Here is a 21422-nt window from a genome sequence, read left to right on the forward strand (position 1 = left end):
CTATCTGGGTGTACTCTTGCTCTTTATTATATTTGATCCTAGCTTTCAAATTTTTCCTGGATTTGTGTTTGTGCGTGTGTGTGTGTGTGTTTGGTCTGAATTTTTTCTGGTTTTCTCTTTGATTGTCTGATTGCATACTTGCATATGAGTGTTCTTCTGTCATGTCTTTCTAGTGCCTTATGTTCTATTGGATTTGGTATTTGTGTGTCTTGTGCCTATATGTGTTTCCTTGATTTAGTATTTGTTTGACTCAACACTCTGCCATTAGTCTGGGGCTTGGACAGTCTTTTTAAACCCCTTTATTCCTGGGACAAGCAACCTCTGAAGTCTGGACTACTCAATCAGAAGTCAAGTAGGATGCTCTGGGGAGGGAGCACTGAATCCAGGATGCTAGCCCACTAGGGAGTCCTCAGGCAGAGGGAAGATTAGCTGTAGAGAATTCTCATGGAGCCCTATATCAAAGTCTAAGACCCAGCTTTGTCCAACTGTCTGTAACTGCCAGTGCTGTGAATACCTCACACCAAACTACAAACAAGAGAGGAACACAAACCCACCCATCAGCACACAGACTACCTAAAGCCATGTTAACCTCACAGATACCCTAAAACACACCACCTCACATGGCCCTGCTCATCAGAGAGAAAAGACTTAGAGCCACACACTGGAAAGCAGGCACCAGACCCTCCCACCAGGAAGCCTACTCAAGACACTTGACAAACCCCACCACTGGGGGCAGAGAGCAGAAACAAGAGGAATTACTACTAGGCAGCATATGGAAAGGAGACAGCAAATTCTATAAATTAGACAAAATGGGAAAACAAAGAAACACCTTGCAGGCAAAAGAGCAAGAAAAAACCCACAAAACCAAGTAAATGAAGAGGAAATAGCAAAATTGCCTGAAAAAGAATTCAGGTAATGATAGTAAAGATGATCCAAAATCTCAATAACAAAACAGAGAAAATACAAGAAACTGTTAATAAGGACTCAGAAGAACTAAAGAGCAAACAGTAATGAACAACAAAATAAGTGAAATTAAAAACACTCTAGATAGTAGAAACAGCAGAATAACTGAGGCAGAAGAACAAGTAAGTGAGTTGGGAGATCGAATAGGGGAAATAACTGCCACAGAGCAGGAAAAAGAAAAAAGAACAAAAAGAATGGAAGACAGTCTCAGAGACCTTGGGGACAACATTAAGTGCACCAACATTAGAATCATAGGCATCCCAGAAAAAGAAGAAAAAAAGAAAGGTCTAAGGCAATGTTCGAGAGGTTATAGTGGAAAACTTCCCCAACATGGGAAAGGAAATAAAGAAGTCCAAGAAGCACAGAGAGTCCCATACAGAATAAACCCAAGGAGAAATACACCAAGGCACATATTAATCAAACTAATGAAAATTAAACACAAAGAAAAAATATTAAAAGCAGCAAGAGAAAAGCAAAAATAACATATAAGGGAAAACCCATAAAGATAACAGCAGATCTTTCTGCAGAAACTCTGCAGGCCAGAAGGGAGTGGCAGGATATACTGCAAATTCTGAAAGAGAAAAAACTATAGCCAAGAATACTCTACCCAGCAAGAATCTCATTCAGATTCTATGGAGAAATCAAAAGCTTTCCAGACAAGCAAAAGTTAAGAGAATTCAGCACTACCAAACCAGCCTTACAACAATTGCTAAAGGAAATTTTCTAAGTGGGAAACACAAGACAAGGAAAACGCCTACAAAAACAAACCCAAAACAATTAAGAAAATCATAATAGGAACATACATGACAATAATCTCCTTAAATGTAAATGGATTAAATGCCCCAACCAAAAGACACAGACTGGCAGAATGGATACAAAAACAAGACACTTCTATATGCTGCCTTCAAGAAATCCGCTTCAGACCAGAGGACACATGTAGACTGAAAGGGAATGGAAAAAGATATTCCATGCAAATGGAAGTCAAAAGAAAGCTGGAGTAGCAATACTCATATCAGACAAATTAGACTTTAAAGTAAAGACTATTACAAGAGACAAGGAAGGACACTACACAATAATCAAGGGATCCATTCAAGAAGAACATATAACAACTGTAAATATCTATGCACCCAACGTAGGAGCACCTCAATACATAAGGCAAATGCTAACAGCCATGAAAGGGGAAATCAACAGTAACACAATAATAGTAGGAGGCTTGAACACCCCACTTACACCAATGGACAGACCATTCAAACAGAAAATAAATAAGGACACGCAAGCTTTAAATGACACATTAGACCACCTTGACTTAATTGATATTTATAGGACATTCCATCCAAAAACGACAGAATACACTTTCTTCTCAAGTGCACACAGAACATTCTCCAGGATAGATCACATCTTAGGTCACAAATCAAGCCTCGGTAAATTCAAGAAAATCAAAATCGTATCAAGAATCTTCTCTGACCACAATGCCATGAGACTAGATATCAATTACAGGAAAAAAAACTGTAAAAAATACAAACACATGGAGGCTAAAAATATGCTATTAAACAACAAAGAAATCACTAAAGAAATCAAAAAGGAAATAAAAAATATCTAGAAACAAATGACAATGAAAACACAACAACCCAAAACCTACGGGATGCAGTAAAAGCTGTTCTAAGAGGAAGGTTTATAGCAATACAATCCTACCTCAAGAAACAAGAAAAATATCAAATAAACAACCTAAGCTTACACCTAAAACAATTAGAGAAAGAAGAACAAAAAAACTCCAAAGTGAGCAGAAGGAAAGAAATCATAAAGATCAGATCAGAAATAAATGAAAAATGAAGGAAACAATAGCAAAGATCAATGAAACTAAAAGTTGATTCTTTAAGAAGATAAAGAAAATTGGTAAACCAGTGGCCAGACTCAACAGGAAAAAAAGGGAGAAGGTACAAATCAACAGAATTAGAAATGAAAAAGGAGAACTAACAACAGACACCTCAGAAATACAAAAGATCATGAGAGACTACTACAAGCAACTATATGCCTATAAATTGGATAAGCTGGGAGAAATGGATAAATTCTTAGAAAAGTACAATCTTCCAAGACTGAACCAGGAAGAAATAGAAAATATGAACAGACCAATCACAAGTATGGAAATTGAGACTGTGATTAAAAATCTCCCAACACACAAAAGCCCAGGGCCAGAGGGATTCACAGGCGAATTCTACTAAACATTTAGAGAAGAGCTAACACCTATCCTTCTCAAACTCTTCCAAAATAATAGCAGAAGGCAGAACACTCCCAAACTCATTCTATGAGGCCACCATCACCCTGATACCAAAACCAGGCAAAGATGTCACAAAAAAAGAAAATGACAGGCCAATATCACAGATGAATGTAGATGCAAAAATCCTCAATGAAATACTAGCTAACAGAATCCAACAGCACATTAAAAAGATCATACACCATGCTCAAGTGGGGTTTATTGCTGGAATGCAAGGATTCTTCAATATATGCAAATCAATCAACGTGATACATCATATCAACAAATTGAAGGATAAAAACCATATGATCATCTCAATAGATGCAGAAAAAGCTTTTGACAAAATTCAACATCCATTTATAACAAAAGCTCTCCAGAAAATGGGCATAGAAGGAAATTACCTCAACATAATAAAAGCCATATATTAGAAACCAAAAGCCAACATCGTTCTAAATGGGGAAAAACTGAAAGAATTCCCTCTAAGAACAGGAATAAGACAAGGGTGTCCACTCTCACCATTATTATTCAACATAGTTTTGGAAGTGTTAGCCACAGCAATCAGAGAAGAAAAAGAAATAAAAAGAATCCAAATTGGAAAAGAAGAAGTAAATTGTCACTCTTTGCAGATGACATGATATTATACAGAGGAAACTCGAAAGACTCTACCAGAAAACTTCTAGCACTAATCGATGAATTTAGTGAAGTAGCAGGATACAAAAGTAATGCACAGAAATCTCTTGCATTCCTATACACTAACAACAAAAGAGAAATTAAGGAAACTCTCCCATTTACCATTGTAACAAAAATAATAAAATACCTAGGAATAAACCTGCTTAAGGAGGCAACAGACCTGTATGCAGAAAACTATAAGACACTGATGAAATAAATCAAAGATGATACAAACAGATGGAGAGATATACCATGTTCCTGGATTGGAGGAATCAACTTTGTGAAAATGACTATACTACTCAAAGCAATTTACAGATTCAATGCAATCCCAACCAAATGACCAACGGCATTTTTCACAGAACTAGAACAAGAAATCTTACGATTTGTATGGAAATGCAAAAGGCCCCGAATAGCCAAAGCAATGTTGAGAAGGAAAGACAGAGTTGGTGGCATTAGGCTTCTTCACTTCAAACTTTACTACAAGCCCACAGTGATCAAGACAGTATGGTACTGGCACAAAAACAGAAATATAGATGAATGGAACAGGACAGAAAGCCCAGAGATAAACTATGGTCAATTAATCTATGACAAAGGAGCCAAGGATATACAATGGAGAAAAGACAGCCTCCTCAATACGTGTGCTGGGAAAATTGGACAGCAACATGTAAAAGAATGAAAGTAGAACACTTCCTAACACCATACTTAAAAATAAACTCAAAACGGATTAAAGACCTAAATGTAAGGCCAGACACTATAAAACTCCTAGAGGAAAACATAGGAAGAACACTCTGTACATCAAAGCAAGATCCTTTTTGACCCACCTCCTAGAATAATGGAAATAAAATCAAGAATAAACAAATGGGACCTTATGAAACTTAAAAGCTTTTGCACAGCAAAAGTAACCATAAACAAGGCAAGACAAGAAGACAACACTCAGAATGGGAAAAAATAATTGCCTATGAAGCAACGGACAAAGGATTAATCTCCAAAATATAGAAGCTGCTCATGCAGTTTAATACCAAAAAAGCAAATAACCCAATCCACAAATGGACGGAAAACCTCAATAGACATTTCTCCAAAGAAGACATACAGATGGCCAACAAACACATGAAAAGAAGCTCAACATCACTAATCACTAGAGAAATGCAAGTCAAAGCCACAATGAGGTATCACTTTATACTGGTCAGAATGGCCATCATCAAAAAAATCTGGAAACAACAAATGTTGGAGAGGGTGTGGAGAAAAGGGAACTCTCCTGCACTGTTGGTGGGAATGTAAGTTGCTACATCCACTATGGAAAACAGTTTGGAGGTTCCTTAAAAAACTAAAAATGGAACTACCATATGATCCAATAATCCCACTCCTGGGCATATACCCTGAGAAAACCATAATCCAAAAAGAAACATGTACCATAATGTTCATTGCAGCACTATTTACAATAGCCAGGACATGGAAGCAACCTAAATGCCCATCAACAGATGAATGGATAAAGAAGATACAGCATATATATGCAATGGAATATTACTCAGCCATAAAAAGGAATGAAATGGAGCTATATGTAATGAGGCGGATAGACCTAGAGACTGTCACATAGAGTGAAGTAAGCCAGAAAGAGAAAAACAAATACTGTATGCTAACTCATATATATGGAATCTAAAAAAAATGGTACTGATGAATCCAGTGACAGATTAAGAAAAAGATGCAGATGCAGAGAATGGACTGGAGGACATGGGGTTGGTGGGGGCGCAAGGGGCAAAGGGGAAGCTGGGACGACGTGAGAGAGTAACATAGACATATATACACTACCCACTGTGGAATGGATAGCTAGAGGGAAGTTGCTGTATAACAAAGGTAGATCAACTCAACGATGGGTGATGCCTTAGAGGGCCAGGACGGGGAGGGTGGGAGGGAGTCACGGGAGGGAGGACATATGGGGGATATATGTATAAATCCAGCTGATTCATTTTGGTATACCTCAAAAACTGGTACAACAGTGTAAAGCAATTATATTCCAATAAAGAGCTTAAAAAAAAATCTCTATCAAATAACTTTTGGGAAAGTCTTGCAAATGCTGTCTCACTCATAGTGCAAAATAACTGAGAACTCTCTTACTGAAAATAAGACTACAAATACATAATATTTTATGGGTACATTATATCTGCAGCTCATCATGTTCATGATTGCCTATGGCTTGTTCAAAAAAAGGCCACAAGCTGTTAAGTTCTTGGCAGACACACTTGACACTCCAAAACAAATAAAGTGTTAATATTTATTTTAATGATCTTCAAAATATGTCTTTGTGTATGTTCACTGTTTGCTTCAGCCACATCAATTCATACTGCTGAAATTTTAAAATTCTTCGAGAATTATAACCATACTTTCTTGACTGCTTGGTTTGTAAATGCATAGTTTCACAGGATAGATGCTATTGGAAGAAATTAACTTTCTTTCTACACTCAGTCCAAGATATGTTTTACCAACTTTTAACCAGCATGTACAGTGTGTCAAACATTGTTTTGGATGCTAGAGATTTATAATTTCCCTTCTTTTGGATTGTAGTGCCAAATTTTTCTTTGGTTGTCTGAAAAGTGATAATAATAATGGAGTCTTTCTTTACATTCAAGCCAATTATGGCATCTGGTCTATTATGAGATTTGGAAAATATATAAATATGTGTGTTTATTCATAAGAACACTTCTTGAAAATATTTACTAGGGAGAAGATAATGAAATATATTAAAGATTCAGATAAACTTTAATGGATATATGAACTTTGAAAAAACTGTCCAAATTGGATATTTGGAAAATTATATTTGATTTACTTTTCCATTGAATCCCTCATAGGTGTTTTTCATATTTAGATAATTATATTAACTTGTTCACTCAATAATGGACTTTAATTCATCTAAGAGAAGTTAAATTTTGTCTAACACGTGACATTATTCTTTACTCTCTGAGTTCAAGGACTAAAGAAAGATATACATTTGCTCCTTATTTGTTGGTTTGATGTACACACAAGAATTTATGCAGATTATGCGTATTCATCATTTGAGTGGAGATGCCAAATTTTAATGGTTGTAAATCTTTAAAATGCTGTTTTCTAATTTAGGGAATGCTTAGGTGAACAAACTTCATGTAGCTACCTTCTAGACATGTGAATGTCTTAAAATATATTAAAGATGTTGCTCATCAAGTGCAGAGAAACGTCAAAAAATTTCAACACATATAATTTACATTTTCAATGGCATTTCTGGGTTTTCAATTAGCTTAGACTCTGAGCATGAAGGGAGGAATTTAAGGTGATCATGTTTCCCCAATTATCTGTGATAATCCCTTTATTGAAACAGTCTATTTTAGCCTGCAAGTATAATTTTGCTTGATCAACTTTTTTCTGTGTTGGCATTCATAATATGCATTACAAATTTTTCAGCCAATTACAAATTTTTCCTACTATTTACAAATATACCCCTTGCCGAATGAGCTTTCTTTCCCGTCTGTTTAAAACTGCAGACTGTTATCACTGCGATGGTATCCATCTCTGCAGTTAAAAAATAAATGACCTACCAAATCTACCTTTCTGCACTCACTCAATTTAGTCTGATGCAGACATCAGGGATTCATAGGTATATAAGCTTCAAAGGTATATTTTTATGTGGGAAGCTTATGTGACACTTTCTTCAAAACAAAGTTCAAAGCCACTCAGGTGCCTGGGAAGTCCTGAGGTCACTCTCCAGCTCCTTTGAAACTGGCTTCCCAAATGATACGCGGGCTGTGGCACTTCAAAGGGAAAGGCTGTTTGCTATTCCTCCAGTCAGGCTGCTTGGATTCTATCACTTTTTATGTAACTGGCCTGTTTTACAGGATAAGCTTGAAAGGAAGGTAGAAGCTCTGATGAGCTAAGTGTGAGCCATCTGGGCCCCAGAGAAACTAAAAATGACACCTCAAATTGGTCTTTTAGACCTCCTGGCAGCACATGCACCAGGCTGTCCCCTCTAACAATAGTAGTGGAGAAAAACATCTATCTGAGAAAGCAGATGGTTTTAGGAGTAAAAATAAGAATAATATTTAACTCTAGAAGACAAGACTATGAAATCAAGATTGTGGAGGATATTAAACTCATTGATACCTTTAAAATATATTCAGTAAGAATTCAATAAATGTTCAATAACTGTTATCAGTGATTATGGCCATCACCATAATTACTACTGGTTATTCCTGAGTGTAAATTGCTTTTACCATGTTTGATCACATAACCGAGTCTTCACGCTTCTACTTACTTTCTGAAGTAACGAAAATAATAAAAGCCATGGAAGTGATAGCATTACCCTTCCATAATAGAACCAACCCCATTGCCAATATCAAAGTCAATATAAGTTACGTAATTTTTAGAATTAAAAAAAACTTTTGTTTTATTAGCATTTAGTTAGAATTGCATTTACTTATTGACATTTAATATCCATGGTATCCATTAGGATATATTATTTCTTGTTTTATATTTAAGTAAAAGTAGCTTGATCTATGTGATGTATTCAAATACTAGTTAAAGGGAAATATCCCTTAAAGTATTTTAAAAGTCAGCAATGGATATACTTTAGAACAGCTAAAAATTAACATTAAGCCATAGCGCCACTCGATTGACTCCTTAATAAATGCCCTAATCTGTGATACGTATCACCTGTGTACATAGAATTAATGATAAATAAGAAATCACTACTATCCTATATGTGCTTATGCCTGATAAGTAAAATGGAGATCAAAAAAAGAAAATACCCACTTTGGTTTGAAATCTAACTTTAAAGAACCCTAAAAATCTCATTTTTGTTAAAAGTACATGCATTAACACACATACACAATTTACTTAAAGTGGAATTTTGTATATGTTCTAGTAAGTCAACAAAAATAATCACTATCAAATGTTTTCTGTTTTATTTTTCCAAAAACTTTCCAAATTTGTATTTGGAGATACAACTGGTAATAGTTTCTCATCTCTCAAGAGAGAAATGAAGAGGAATCAGCTTAGCTTACAGACTTTTCATTTTAACAAAAGCATTAGCAATTAAGTTTTGATTGAGTAATGTCCCTCCTTGTAAATCCAAGTATAGGACAATCCAAATTAATTTTTATTGATTAGCCAGATGTAATCAAGAGAGAAAAAAAAAGGCTTTTTGATAAATGAACACTTGACTTTTGATAGACTGTAGTAGCACAAATTAAGAAATGGCTAATTGTTACTCCTCTCTGAGTAGATTAAATGACATTAAGACTTTGCATTTAGTAGTTAATATTATAAATCATTTTTCCCTTTTGTGTGTATAACAGGACAGTAAAATCACATAGAAGGTAAAAGTGAATTTTTGAAGAAAAAACATTGACAGATGTACCTTTAAAAAAATCTATGAATTATAATGTAAGACTTTATTATTTTTACTTTCATTCCAGGTGAAATTTACCCCAAGATGTATCACATCTGTTTCTTTCTGGTGACATATATGGCACCACTGTGCCTTATGGTATTGGCCTATCTGCAAATATTTCGTAAACTCTGGTGCCGACAGGTAAGTCATTTCAAATAATTTTCTTGTGTTTTCTTTAGGATGTCCTTAAAAACAAAATTTAAGAGTGCATTGAACCAACATAATATGCTTAGCAAAAGTTGTGTGTTCTTCTAAAACAATGAGACCTTAGGAAAATATGCCTAGACATTTTTTAGGGTGATATGTAGGGAATGTTATTTTATGAACTGCTTTAATGACTAAATTTTAAACCTCTGTGATTAACTGACTTGATTTTTGTCTGACTGATATTATAAATTTTACTTTTTATGACAAATAACAAATAAAAATTCCTTTAAAGTTTCCTGAGACTGTAAGAAAAGATGTATGTAATACATTTTTGATGAAAGGTATGTAATACATTTTTATTATACGGTTCAATCTCCAAAGATTGTATCTTTTTTTAGAACAGTAGAAGAATCAGGCAGAATTGAGAATTTTAGAAATTGTTTATAATGCTAATTTGTACTGAAATTTTTTAGGTAATTTTGCTATGTATTCATTCACTCAATTATTCATTCATCAAATATTTATATTTCTTTTGCATGCACGTCTGATAAAAAGCTAAACATTCCAGTCTGTGTCACTGATGAATTCATAGTCTAGAGGAAGGAAATAGTCACAGTATAAAAATCACTGTAATAAATATAAGCACAAGGGATCAGAGGAAAGCTTAGTGAAGGTGGATCTAATTCAGACCAGGTAACATTTAAGCTGAATCATGATGATGTGAAGGATATCAACAAACATGTAATGGTTTATACAGTTACCAACAAAGAATATAACTCAGCTTCTTTTACTTGCAAGTTGTAGCTTAAAGTGTCACATTTCTCAGAAACATATCTTTTTTCCTAAACTTATTGCCTGTATTTTGAGCTTATCAGGCTTGTGGAAGGCCATGCCCTTAGTCTGTTTGCTCTGACGTATTTCATCCAACTGTAAGAATTTACTGGGCCACTTTACTCATTAGAAGGATTTCATAAACCTTTTATTTGGTCTTTGTCTGAGGATGAGTTTTAATCTGGGTCTTCCTCAACCCTTGTTATTCAAAGCGATTTTCAAGATTATCTTTTACCCCTTGCATGTGAGCAACACTTGCATTTTTCAACCCTGCATGTCTTATAATTCCAAATGTTTTCCTTTCCTCTATTTTTGTAAAGAAGTCACTTCTTTTCTGACCTTATAAATGCATTCTGTTCCCCATTCTTTGCAACTAAAATAACAAATGTGTATCACTGTAAACCATGAGTGGGGATTTTCCAGGTCCTAGGGATAGTTTCCTCAACAATCTCCACCTGGCCAGTGGGAGTGAATGATCAGAACTGATATAATACAGAAGTCAAAAACACAGATGCAAGGTCCAGACTGCATGAGTTTAAATTCTAACCTTATAACTTAACAAATGCATGAGTTTTGTCAATTACTTATATTTCTGTGCTAAGCAGGGGTGCAGAGCATCTACCTCACAGGTTTGATACATGTATTAGATGAATTAATTCAAGTGCCTCAAGTATGGAAAGTGCTCATTAAATGAAATATCTTAATAGTATATGCTGTTATTCGGCCTTTCAACTCATTCTGCTTATATTTCTAAAATAACAAGCATGTGTTGAATTGATGTTTGTGACTACTTTTTTAGATAGATCTTTTTCATAGCACTTTTCAGTAACATGATAATGACTTTTTGTCTTTCTGCTCTAATATACTAAGACAGAGTACACACTAGGCTCGATCTTGTAGCCCTCCAGCTAGCACATGCATAGCACATATCAATTGCTCAATAAATACTTTATAAGAAAAAAGTTAGTGGAAGAATAAGAGAAAGTGCTGGAAAAGTTTAGATAGAGGAGGAAAGTGGGGAATCCATTGCTTGGTTGCTCAGAACAAAGTTCACAGAAAAATTAGAATTTGAAAAATTCTTGAAGGAGAAGAAACTTTGATGCACGTGCACCTTCATGTAGGCATGAAGATAATTTAGATTTAGATTGATATCTTAACTAGGAATATTCAGTGCATTTCCTACTTCCACATTTTTACTGGTTAGTGTGCATTAAATATAATAGATGTTTATATTTGTTTATTCATTTATATATGGAATGAGATAACTTTAAAATCTTTTGGGTGCACATAAATCTGTCTTGTTCCTCATCGTCTTCCCAACACTTAACATGTTACCTTGCACAAAAATGTTCTCAAAAAATGTTTGGTAAATAATTAGATAACTACCAAATCTCAACCAGTTTATTTCTTCATTATTTAAGCTTATAGTTTCCATTTCTCAAACTCTAAGTTCAAAATCGTATTGCAGATTTAGAAATAATCCACATTCTTTAGATGAATTGGCCGGGTTAGTACAAGCCACATGATCCAGAAGATTTGCAGTAAAATGTTTGGGCTGTGAAACTAAAAACATTTATAAACAGATTGCAATGGAAAACAGCAAGTTCATCTGAGCTCACTTTAGCAGCCATGATAAAGTAAATGAACCCCAAATGGTGATTATGTAGAATTCTGCTTGAACAACTCTCAAATTCCAACTGTTAATGGCTCTAAACAGAGTTCTGAGGCATTATGTGTGCCATAGGCTACATCAAGTGAGCCTCAAACAGAGGGCCTGTCCTATTTGCTTAAAATTACGAAGATGCATGGAATCTGCTACAGTCTTTGAAATTTGTATTAGTGAACAAAGTGTCTGTCCTTGTCTGACTTTCTCAAGAGTTTTAAACCTCCTACACAGTGAGGCAACTTCAGAGTTTGGAGCAGAGAAAGGTTTATTGCAGGTCCAAGCAAGGAGATGGGTGGCTCATGCCCTAAAACACCCCAGAGCTCCCCCAAAGGGTTTCTGGAAAGCATTTTTAAAAGCCAGGTTGGGGAGCTGGGGCTGTGTGTGTCACAGGGTATGTGATTAGCTTGTGAGCAGTTCTCTGATTGTCTGATGGTAAGGTAACAGGGTGGTATCACAGGGGTTAACATTTTCAGCCCTTAGGCTCCAGGAGGCCTGGGGCTATGTGCTCATGGTCATAAAGTAGCTAACTTCTTCCATTTGGTGGGGGGTTTCCACATCTGTAAAACAACTCAGGAAATGTGCATCGAATAAAGTACTTCAGAGAGGAGCTAAAGCAGAGGATATGGGGGAACGGCCTGTCCTGGGAAGGCCTCTAGGGTCTTACTTGGTTACAATTAAAAGAATTATCCAATGTTTTGCTTTAATCAATGACTTAAATATTCTCTTTATTTTAAATGTGACTCAGAGAACTTCGTCAGCCTGGAAATTCTACATACTCTTCTCTAGAACTCCTCTTTTTAAGACTCACTAAATCTTAACTCTTGTGTATCTGACAGTATTTTTTCAGTTCTAGCTCCCATATAATTCAACACTTCAATCTTACTCATCATGTGAACTCATTAACTCATTCCATAAACATTGATTGACTACCTCCTCTGGGTCTGAGACTGTGCGAGGAACTGGGGACAGACTGTACTGACACAAGTCTGGAACTAAATTTCAACTTTCCAAGGACTTAAACTTTGAAAGAACTTCTTTGTTCCAATTTTTATCACATTCTCTTCTACTGACCTTTATTCTTCAACATTCTTCAAAAAGAACTTAAAATAATTAATATTAGATGGTAACAAATCAGTCTACTATGAGGAAATAAACAGCAAATTATAGTTGCAGAGGCAGAATCAAATGGCAGTAACTCAAATTCACACAGATAAAAGTAATTATGTAGGTAAATAGAGAAGAGAGCATAAATATATTTCTGTTGGAAATTCTTTTCTTCTCCTATTTGGCTTGAGATAGCATGTAAAGCAATAATTATAAAACTGTGAATCTTCAGCTTATAATGTATAAAGATGTAATTCAAAGAAAAGAGAAAGGAGTGAAGCTATATTGGAGCAAAGTTTTTGTATACCATTGAAATTAAGTTGGCATTAATCCAAACCAATTGTTTAAGTTGTTAATTATAATTCTCAGGGCAACCACTAAAAAATAACTCAAAGAGAATGTAGTAAAAAAAACAACAGAAATGAAATGCAGTACTAGAAAATATCTGTTTAACACAAAAGAGAGAAGCAGTGGAGGAATAGAGGAACAAAATAGAAACTATATATAAGCAAATAGCAATAGGTATATATATATACACAAATAGCAAAAGCTATATATACCTTCTCAATAGTTACATTAAATGTAAATGAATGAAACACTCCAGAAGTTGGCAGACTACATAAAACAAACAACAAACAAACAAACAAAAACATGATTCAACTGTGTGCTCTCTACAAAAAAACACATCTCATATTCAAAGACACAAATAGATTAAATGTAAAATAATGAATAAAGAGGTACTACAGAAACAGTAACCAAAGGAAAGCTGAAGTAGCTGTACTAATAACAGACAAAAGAAACATTAATAAAAAGTGTTACTACAGGTAAAGAAAGATATTTCATAATGACAAATCATTCTATCAGGAAGATGTAAAAGTTCTAAACCTACATGCACTTAATAACTGAAACCCACAATACATGAAGCAATGACTAGCAGAATTAGGAGGAGAAATAAACAATTCTGTAATAATAATTGAAAACTTCAACACTCGTCTTTCAGTCATGGTTAGAAAAACTAGGCAGAAAATTAACAATGACATAGAAGACTTGAAGAAAACTGTCAACCAACTAGAGTAAACATATCGATGGGATACCTCTTCAAAAGCAGCAGAATATATATTCATCTCAAGTGCACATGGGATATTTTCCAGGCTAGATCCCATGATAGGCTGTAAAGCAAGCCTCAAAGCATTTTAAGTGATTGAAACAATAAAAACGTACATTGTTTTACTACAATGAGACAAAGAAAATAGTTACGTTGCTGATCATAAGAACTTAACATGTGCATTTAAATTCTAAAAGAGAAGTGCCAAGTCAAAAAAAAAAGTTGTCAAGGAGCCATAAAGTCAAAAGATTGCTATTATTTTCAATGGCATTTACTGCATTAAATCTATAGATCGATTGAGGGAAATTGACATATTATGAATATTAAATTTTATAATCCATGAACATGGTATATCTCTTTATTTATTTAGGTCTTCTTTAATAGCTCTTAGCAATTTTCATCATTTTATGAACACATATTTTGTCCACATTTTGTTAAATATATTCCTAGAATACATGTTTTGCTATTGAAATGTGTTATTTGTAACTTAAATTTCAAATCATTTGTTGCTAGTACATAGAAATACAGTTGATTTTGTTTATTGATTTAGGGTCCTGTGTATCACTAAATTCTAGTTCTAGTGACATTTTTGTAGATCCCTTAAGACTTTCTTTGTAAGCAATAATGTCCTAGTTGAATCAATCTATATGTTTTTATCTATTTTTATTGTCTTCTTGTACTGGCTAGGATCTCCAAAACAATGTTGAGTAGAAGTGGTGAGAGAAATCTTCACTGGCTTTTTCCCAGTCTTAGAAGAAATTGTTCATCTTTCACATTAAGTAGGATGATACCCTAAAGACTTTTAATGGAAGCCCTTTATGAGGTTGAGAAAGAGTTTCTTTATTACTAGTTTATGTGCAAAAGTGTTAAATTTTTCAAATGCTTTTCCTTTCTCTATTGAGATGATCACAGTTTTTTTCTGTTAATATGATAAATTACATTAACTGATGTTTTTTAATGTTAAACCAATACTGCATTGCTGGAATAAATCTGATTGATTTATTGAGCCAAATCTATTATCCTTTTATACATTGTTGGATTTGGCTTGATAATATATATTTTAGGGAATTTTTCATCTCTATTCATGTGAGATATTTGGTCAGTGGTTTTCTTTTGTTCTCATGTATTTATCAGGGTGACTGACCTCATTAAAATTTGTTGTAATATTATCTTTCTCTAAATTTCAGAAAGAATCTAAATAAGATTGATATTATTTATTCTTTACAGTTTGATTGAATACTACATCAATGAACCAATGTGGGTCTCGAGTTTTTTTAGTTTAGTTTAGTTTTGTTTTTTTGTAACAGTGTTTGTAAAGATACTGTCAGTTTTGTTAATCTTTTTCTTCATGGTATTTATCCATTTCATTTAAGTTCAATGAGTTTGCAAATTCGCTGGTTGTTCATAATATTCTCTTATCCCCTTTTTAACGTTTGCAGTACATTTGCTTATCTTGGCCACAAAGACTTCTTTAGACAGGGCAGGTTTCAAGGTACATCATTTACATGATAGTTCCAATTCATAGCTGTGGTAATACCTCTTCCAGGATGTATTTTCACATCAAAGGTGATTTTAAAGTTTATTTACAATAGTGGAATTAAAGCAGTGTGTGTGTGTGTGTGTGTGTGTGTCTGTGTATGTGTGTGTTTTCCACAGTCAGAGATTTTTGAGCCCCCACTAAGATGACATGGGAAAGACATTCTCACATGGACAGTCCCAAAGCCTGGGTCTCTCAAAAGCATGTTTGTATGACTATTATTGCTTTTATGTAACTAAGCATGTGTTAAAAAATCTGCTAACTTCCATATCAGATTGTGTTGAAGTTTATAAATGGAAATGGTACATCACAATGGAAAAAAATGAACTTTGTAATCAGACAGACCTGAGTGCAAATTCTGGCTTGTCACTTATTAAAGATATAGACTTGGATATCTTATTTAATCCTTCTATATGTCTGCTGGATCATCTGTAAAATGGAATTTACAATAACCTGTTTTTAAGAATGCATTAATGACTACTCAAGATTGTGCATCATTCCAGGTGCTCCATTGAAATTAGTGATTTCTATTGATACTATGCTGACTTTCTCTAGATATAGACAAATTATCAATGGGGATTATTGTCTGTCTCTTCATAATGAGTGCAGGATTAACCTTCTATTTAGATCACCATCTAAGAGGGGACATCATAAATAAATAAATAAATAAAATTTAAGAGGGGACATCATTACTGCTTTTTTTTTTTTTTTTTAAATGACTGCGGGAACCATAGTTATGCTCCCAGTGGCAGTCTCTCTTTACGGGAACTCTTCCTGATGGTTGCAGAAGTCATCAGATGCAGGATATTGATTTTTTCCTCAGGGGAGCACTGAATAGTAAATTGCTTAAGTTTAAATGATCTCTTGGAGATCATTTAGGAAATAGTTTGAGGCCATTTAGCAGACATTAATAAGGTTACTCATGCTAAAGATCTTCTGGAAATTTCCAACATCCTTTGCAGCGTCTCCTCAATTTCTGCTAAAAATGACTATTTTGAAAAAGACTCATAGAGGACTAAGGATTCTCAATCAATGAATAAGAAGATTGAGTGAGGCCACAATGATGTGAAAAGGTGAGCCTATGTGGCACGACATACAGAATCCAAAGAGAAATCATTTATCAAGTGTTTTTTAATTTACGGGCAGGTTTTCTTTAACTTCATTTGCTTCTTTTTGAGAGAGAATAGTTATATTCAAAAGGAACACCATATTAACTCATCTGTGTGGAAATCAAGGTAAAATTTTGTTCTCAAATTAATTATCTAATAGACTTGGACCTTGTGATGGATAAAGCAATAAAATTCACCCAACATCCATTGTGAGAGACCACAGGGACACATTGGTCTATTCTGGCCTGCAGCACAGAGATAAAAGCAACAGCTGAATAATCTTAATAGAACTAGGATGTTCTTATGGTGTACTTGTTGGCACATTTTCCTCTTAAAAAATTACACATGCTGAATTTTATTGTTTTGCTCACTATACCCTATCAATCTTCATGAGCTTATAATTAAGACAATATTATACTTGGAGGGACTCCCTGCTATTATCAAATAACTCTGAAAAGAAATGGAAAAGTACAAGTTGTGTAACTGTTGTTACAAATTCCAGCCATTTGAAATGTTCATGGAAGACCACAGGAGTATTCAAGGTTTTTAATGTGCATTTTAAAGTGTCAAGCCACAACATTGGCTTCAAGCAATTTTATAACAACAAATAATAAGCAACAGAGAATATTTTATTTTATTCCTTTTATTCAAAGGTTTGCCTTAACCAAACCTGAGAAGCAGAAAACCTAATAAAAAGCAATAGATAGTTAAGTTCCATCTCTCCATCTGGCAGCAGGTGGCAGTATTGATGCATGAAAAACCATGCAGGTTACTTTTGCAATTACCTGTTAGGTCTTCCTTCTGTTTCAATTCCAGTGCTCTTCTTCCCCTGTTTTCATTTCTCTCCCTTTTAAATTAAGAAGTTATTTTGTTTTTTTCTTTTAGAGTAGTTATAGGCTCACAGAAAAATTGAGTAGAAGGTACAGAGATTTCCCATCTCTCCCCTACCTTCATTCATGAACAGCCTCCCCATTATGAACATCCGCCTCCAGAGTGATACATTTGTTAAAACTGATGAACCTAGCTCCACTCATCATAGTCACCGCAAGTCTACAGTTTACTTTATGGTTCGCTTTTTTTGTTTTAACTCTTTATTGGAATATATTTGCTTTACACTCTTGTACCCATCTCTGAGGTACACCAAAGTGAATCAGCTGCATCTACACACATATCCCCATATCCCCTCCCTCCCGCGACTCCCCCCCCCCCACCCTCCCCGTCCTGGGCCTCCAAGGCATCTCCCATGAAGTTGATCTCCTTTTGTTATACAGCATCTTCCCACTAGCTATCTATTTTACAGCTGGTAGAGTAAATATGTCTATGCTACTCTTTCACCTTGTCCCAACTTCCCCTTTGCCCCTCACCCCAGCCCCGTGTCCTCAAGTTCATTCTCTACTTCTGTATCTCCACTCTTGCCTGTCACTGGTTTCATCAGTACCATTTCTTCAGATTCCATATATATGTATTAGCATACAGTATTTGTTTTTCTCTTTCTGGCTTACTTCACTCTGTATGACAGTCATTAGAGAAATGCAGGTCAAAGCCACAGTGAGGTATCACCTCACACTGGTCAGAATGGCCATCATCAAAAAATCTAGAGACAATAAATGTTGGAGAGGGTGTGGAAAAAAGGGAACTCTCCTGCACTGTTGGTGGGATTGTAAGCTGGTATAGCCACTATGGACAACAGTTTGGAGGTTCCTTAAAAAACTAAGAATAGAACTACTATATGACCCAGTAATCCCACTACTGGACATATACCCAGAGAAAACCATGATCCAAAAAGAAACAAGTAGCACAATGTTCATTGCAGCATTATTTACAATAGCCAGGACATGGAAACAACCTAGATGTCCACCAACAGATGAATGGATAAAGAAGATGTGGCACATATATACAATGGACTATTACTCAGCTATAAAAAGGAATGAAATTGAACTATATGTCATGAGATGGATAGACCTAGAATCTGTCATATGGTTTGCTTTTCATGTTGTACTTTCTATGGGTTTAGATGGTGTATTCAAATACATTGTATAATGTGTAACGACACGTATCCATCATTATGGTATCATGCAGAGTATTTTCCACGCCCTAAAAATCCTCTGTGCTATGCCTGTTCATCCCTCCCCCCACCTGTGTTACCTACCCCTGGCAACCACAGTCTCCTGTCTCCACAGTTTTATCTTTCCCGGGACATCAGGAATCCTATAATAGGTGGCCTACTCAGATTGGCTTCTTTCACTTAGTAATATGCATTTAAGGTTCCTCTCTATTTTTTTCATGATTTACTAACTCATTGCTTTTTTGTGTTGAATATTATTCCTTTGTGTGGACAACTTCTTTTTATAAAGAGATATCTTTTCCCTTTGCAGCTCTCTTTAGACTTTGACAAAATTGTGATGTTGCAACTTTTTTTTCCCACCTAGACCCCTACTTGGCACTCAGTTGTATTACTCAAGAACACACTCCACTCAGCAAACGTTCCGGGGGAAGAGGCTTGCAAACATCCCAGACCACAGGTGTCTGGGATGCTCTCCTTACTGTGTCTTCCAATTACTCCACCAAAATGGAACTTTCCTAAATCAGAGAGCAATAAAGGGTCTCCGTTCTTTTCAGATTCCTGGAACATCATCTGTAGTTCAGAGAAAATGGAAGGCCCTGCAGCCTCTTTCACAGCCTCGGGGGCCAGGACAACAGACCAAATCCAGGATTAGTGCTGTGGCCGCTGAAATAAAGCAGATCCGAGCCAGACGGAAAACAGCCCGGATGCTGATGGTCGTGCTTTTGGTGTTTGCAATTTGCTATCTACCAATTAGCATCCTCAATGTGCTAAAGAGGTAAAGTTCACTTATTATTTGAAAGTGAAGAGATCTGCTGTTTTTCTGGGTTCTTAATTAAGGACTTTTTTTTTAAACCAGAGAAAAATCTAAACTGTCTGCCTAGATAGCATGTCCGGCCAGAGAACTCAATGTGTTGTTACCAGCAGGTAGGGAGCACAGCAGTGCTGGGATTTTAAATGCTCTTATCCATGCAAATTGTCTATTGAATGGCAGACATAAAACAGATGTTCCCCTGACCTCTTCAAGCTAATTGCTAAGCCTTAGATGCAGAAAAAGTTCTAATGCAAAAAACTCATTTACAGCTTGGAGCTCTTTTTTGATCAGAACAAATGGGTTTTCCAAACTTTGTTCTCAAAGACATTGGAAACGGTGACAGAATTTTATCTAAAAGATAAAAAGAGATAAGATGTTAGCATTCTAATTATACTTAAAAGTGCCTTTGTGAGTGTACACACACACACACACACACACAAATGGAATCACAATACATGCTGTGTTTTGAATGTTTAAACAGAAAGAAAGAAAATCCATTTCCTGAAATCAGTGAATCAAGCATTTAGGGTGAGTATTAATAAAAATCAGTACAAAAGTTTTCGGTGAGAAAAAGTATGTTATTTGTAATGCTGCAGACACACTATTAAATTAAAACAATTGACCAACATGATCAGCCAGTGCAGGGGCCATGGGATCCAGGAACCTTCTGGCCAACCATCTTTATTGGGAATTATCATAATAGTTGCACAGAGACTGGTCCCAAGGTAATACTAATTCTGTTTATCAAAGTCTTCAGACTAAAACTAGGATCATTTTCCCCCTATTCAGAGTCAATATCCTATTCCTCACAGCTGGGAACTCTGGAGAGACAGCTTTGGCTAAAATCACGCAATCTGAAGGTGGTATAACCAGCTGCAAAGATTTGTCATTCTCTTTGGGCCTTGTTTTTGATTGCTTAATGATTTTCTCTTTCTTTTTTTTTTTTACTTTTTTAAAATAAATTTGTATTGAAGTAATGTTGATTTACACTGTTGTGTTAATTTCTGCTGTACAACAAAGTGATTCAGTTATACGTATGTATATTCTTAATGACATTTTCAATGGAAAAGAAAGAGAAAATGAACTTTTGTTCAGCGATGTTGTCTAGTATAGACACAGCCTTACAGGCATAAGATTTGTGGCGCCTTGGGTCCTTCAGATGTATACCAGCTCACAGGAAAACGAAAGCTACTTTGCCCTCCATATTTTTTTCATAATTCCCATCTTATTTTTCTTGCCCACAGAAATCCCATACAAATGTATTCTAGTCTGATGCTAGATGATGTTTTCTGCTCTTAAGAACTTTGTAAACATGCCGGAATACTGGATAGGTTCTCTCTCTCTCCTTTTTTGTACTTTTATGTTAGTACTTTTATGAAAATTGGATTTGCTGCTCTCTGGGTGACTCATTTGGATTTCCTGCACCTCAGCACTGGTACCTTACCTTTAGCTAGTTCCAAATACCTACTTGTCCATAACATTTCTCTATTCCTCTGACTTACAGACCTTCTTTTCCAAGGAAAATAAATAGCTTTCTAAGGAGAAAGTCCACGTTAAATTTAAAATAGTTTCCATTTTTTGAGACTTCTGCTCTTTGTCACAAAATAAAAATTTCAAAATAACGTTGAAAATTGTTTTTCTCTTTACCATGCCTATTTTCTTCAGATACTTATCTCTGTTCGCCCCCTGCATTTTATACTCGTATTTTCTTTCTCTTACAAATAAATTCCTAAATTTTTTTCTTTGAAACC

The 21422-nt window shown here is 35.2% G+C and overlaps 1 protein-coding gene across 2 annotated transcripts in view; it reads left to right on the forward strand.

The window, feature by feature from the left end:
* HCRTR2 (hypocretin receptor 2) overlaps window positions 1-21422 on the forward strand; it is a 109243-nt gene that overhangs the window by 81293 nt on the left and 6528 nt on the right. For both annotated transcript variants that reach the window (XM_057699551.1, XM_057699550.1), the window contains exons 4-5: window positions 9322-9437; window positions 19415-19635. In XM_057699551.1, coding sequence (XP_057555534.1) covers window positions 9322-9437; window positions 19415-19635 — 337 coding nt within the window. The remainder of the gene's footprint in view (window positions 1-9321; window positions 9438-19414; window positions 19636-21422) is intronic.

This window comes from Hippopotamus amphibius, chromosome 11 (assembly GCF_030028045.1).
Source record: "Hippopotamus amphibius kiboko isolate mHipAmp2 chromosome 11, mHipAmp2.hap2, whole genome shotgun sequence".
Lineage (NCBI taxonomy): Eukaryota > Metazoa > Chordata > Mammalia > Artiodactyla > Hippopotamidae > Hippopotamus > Hippopotamus amphibius.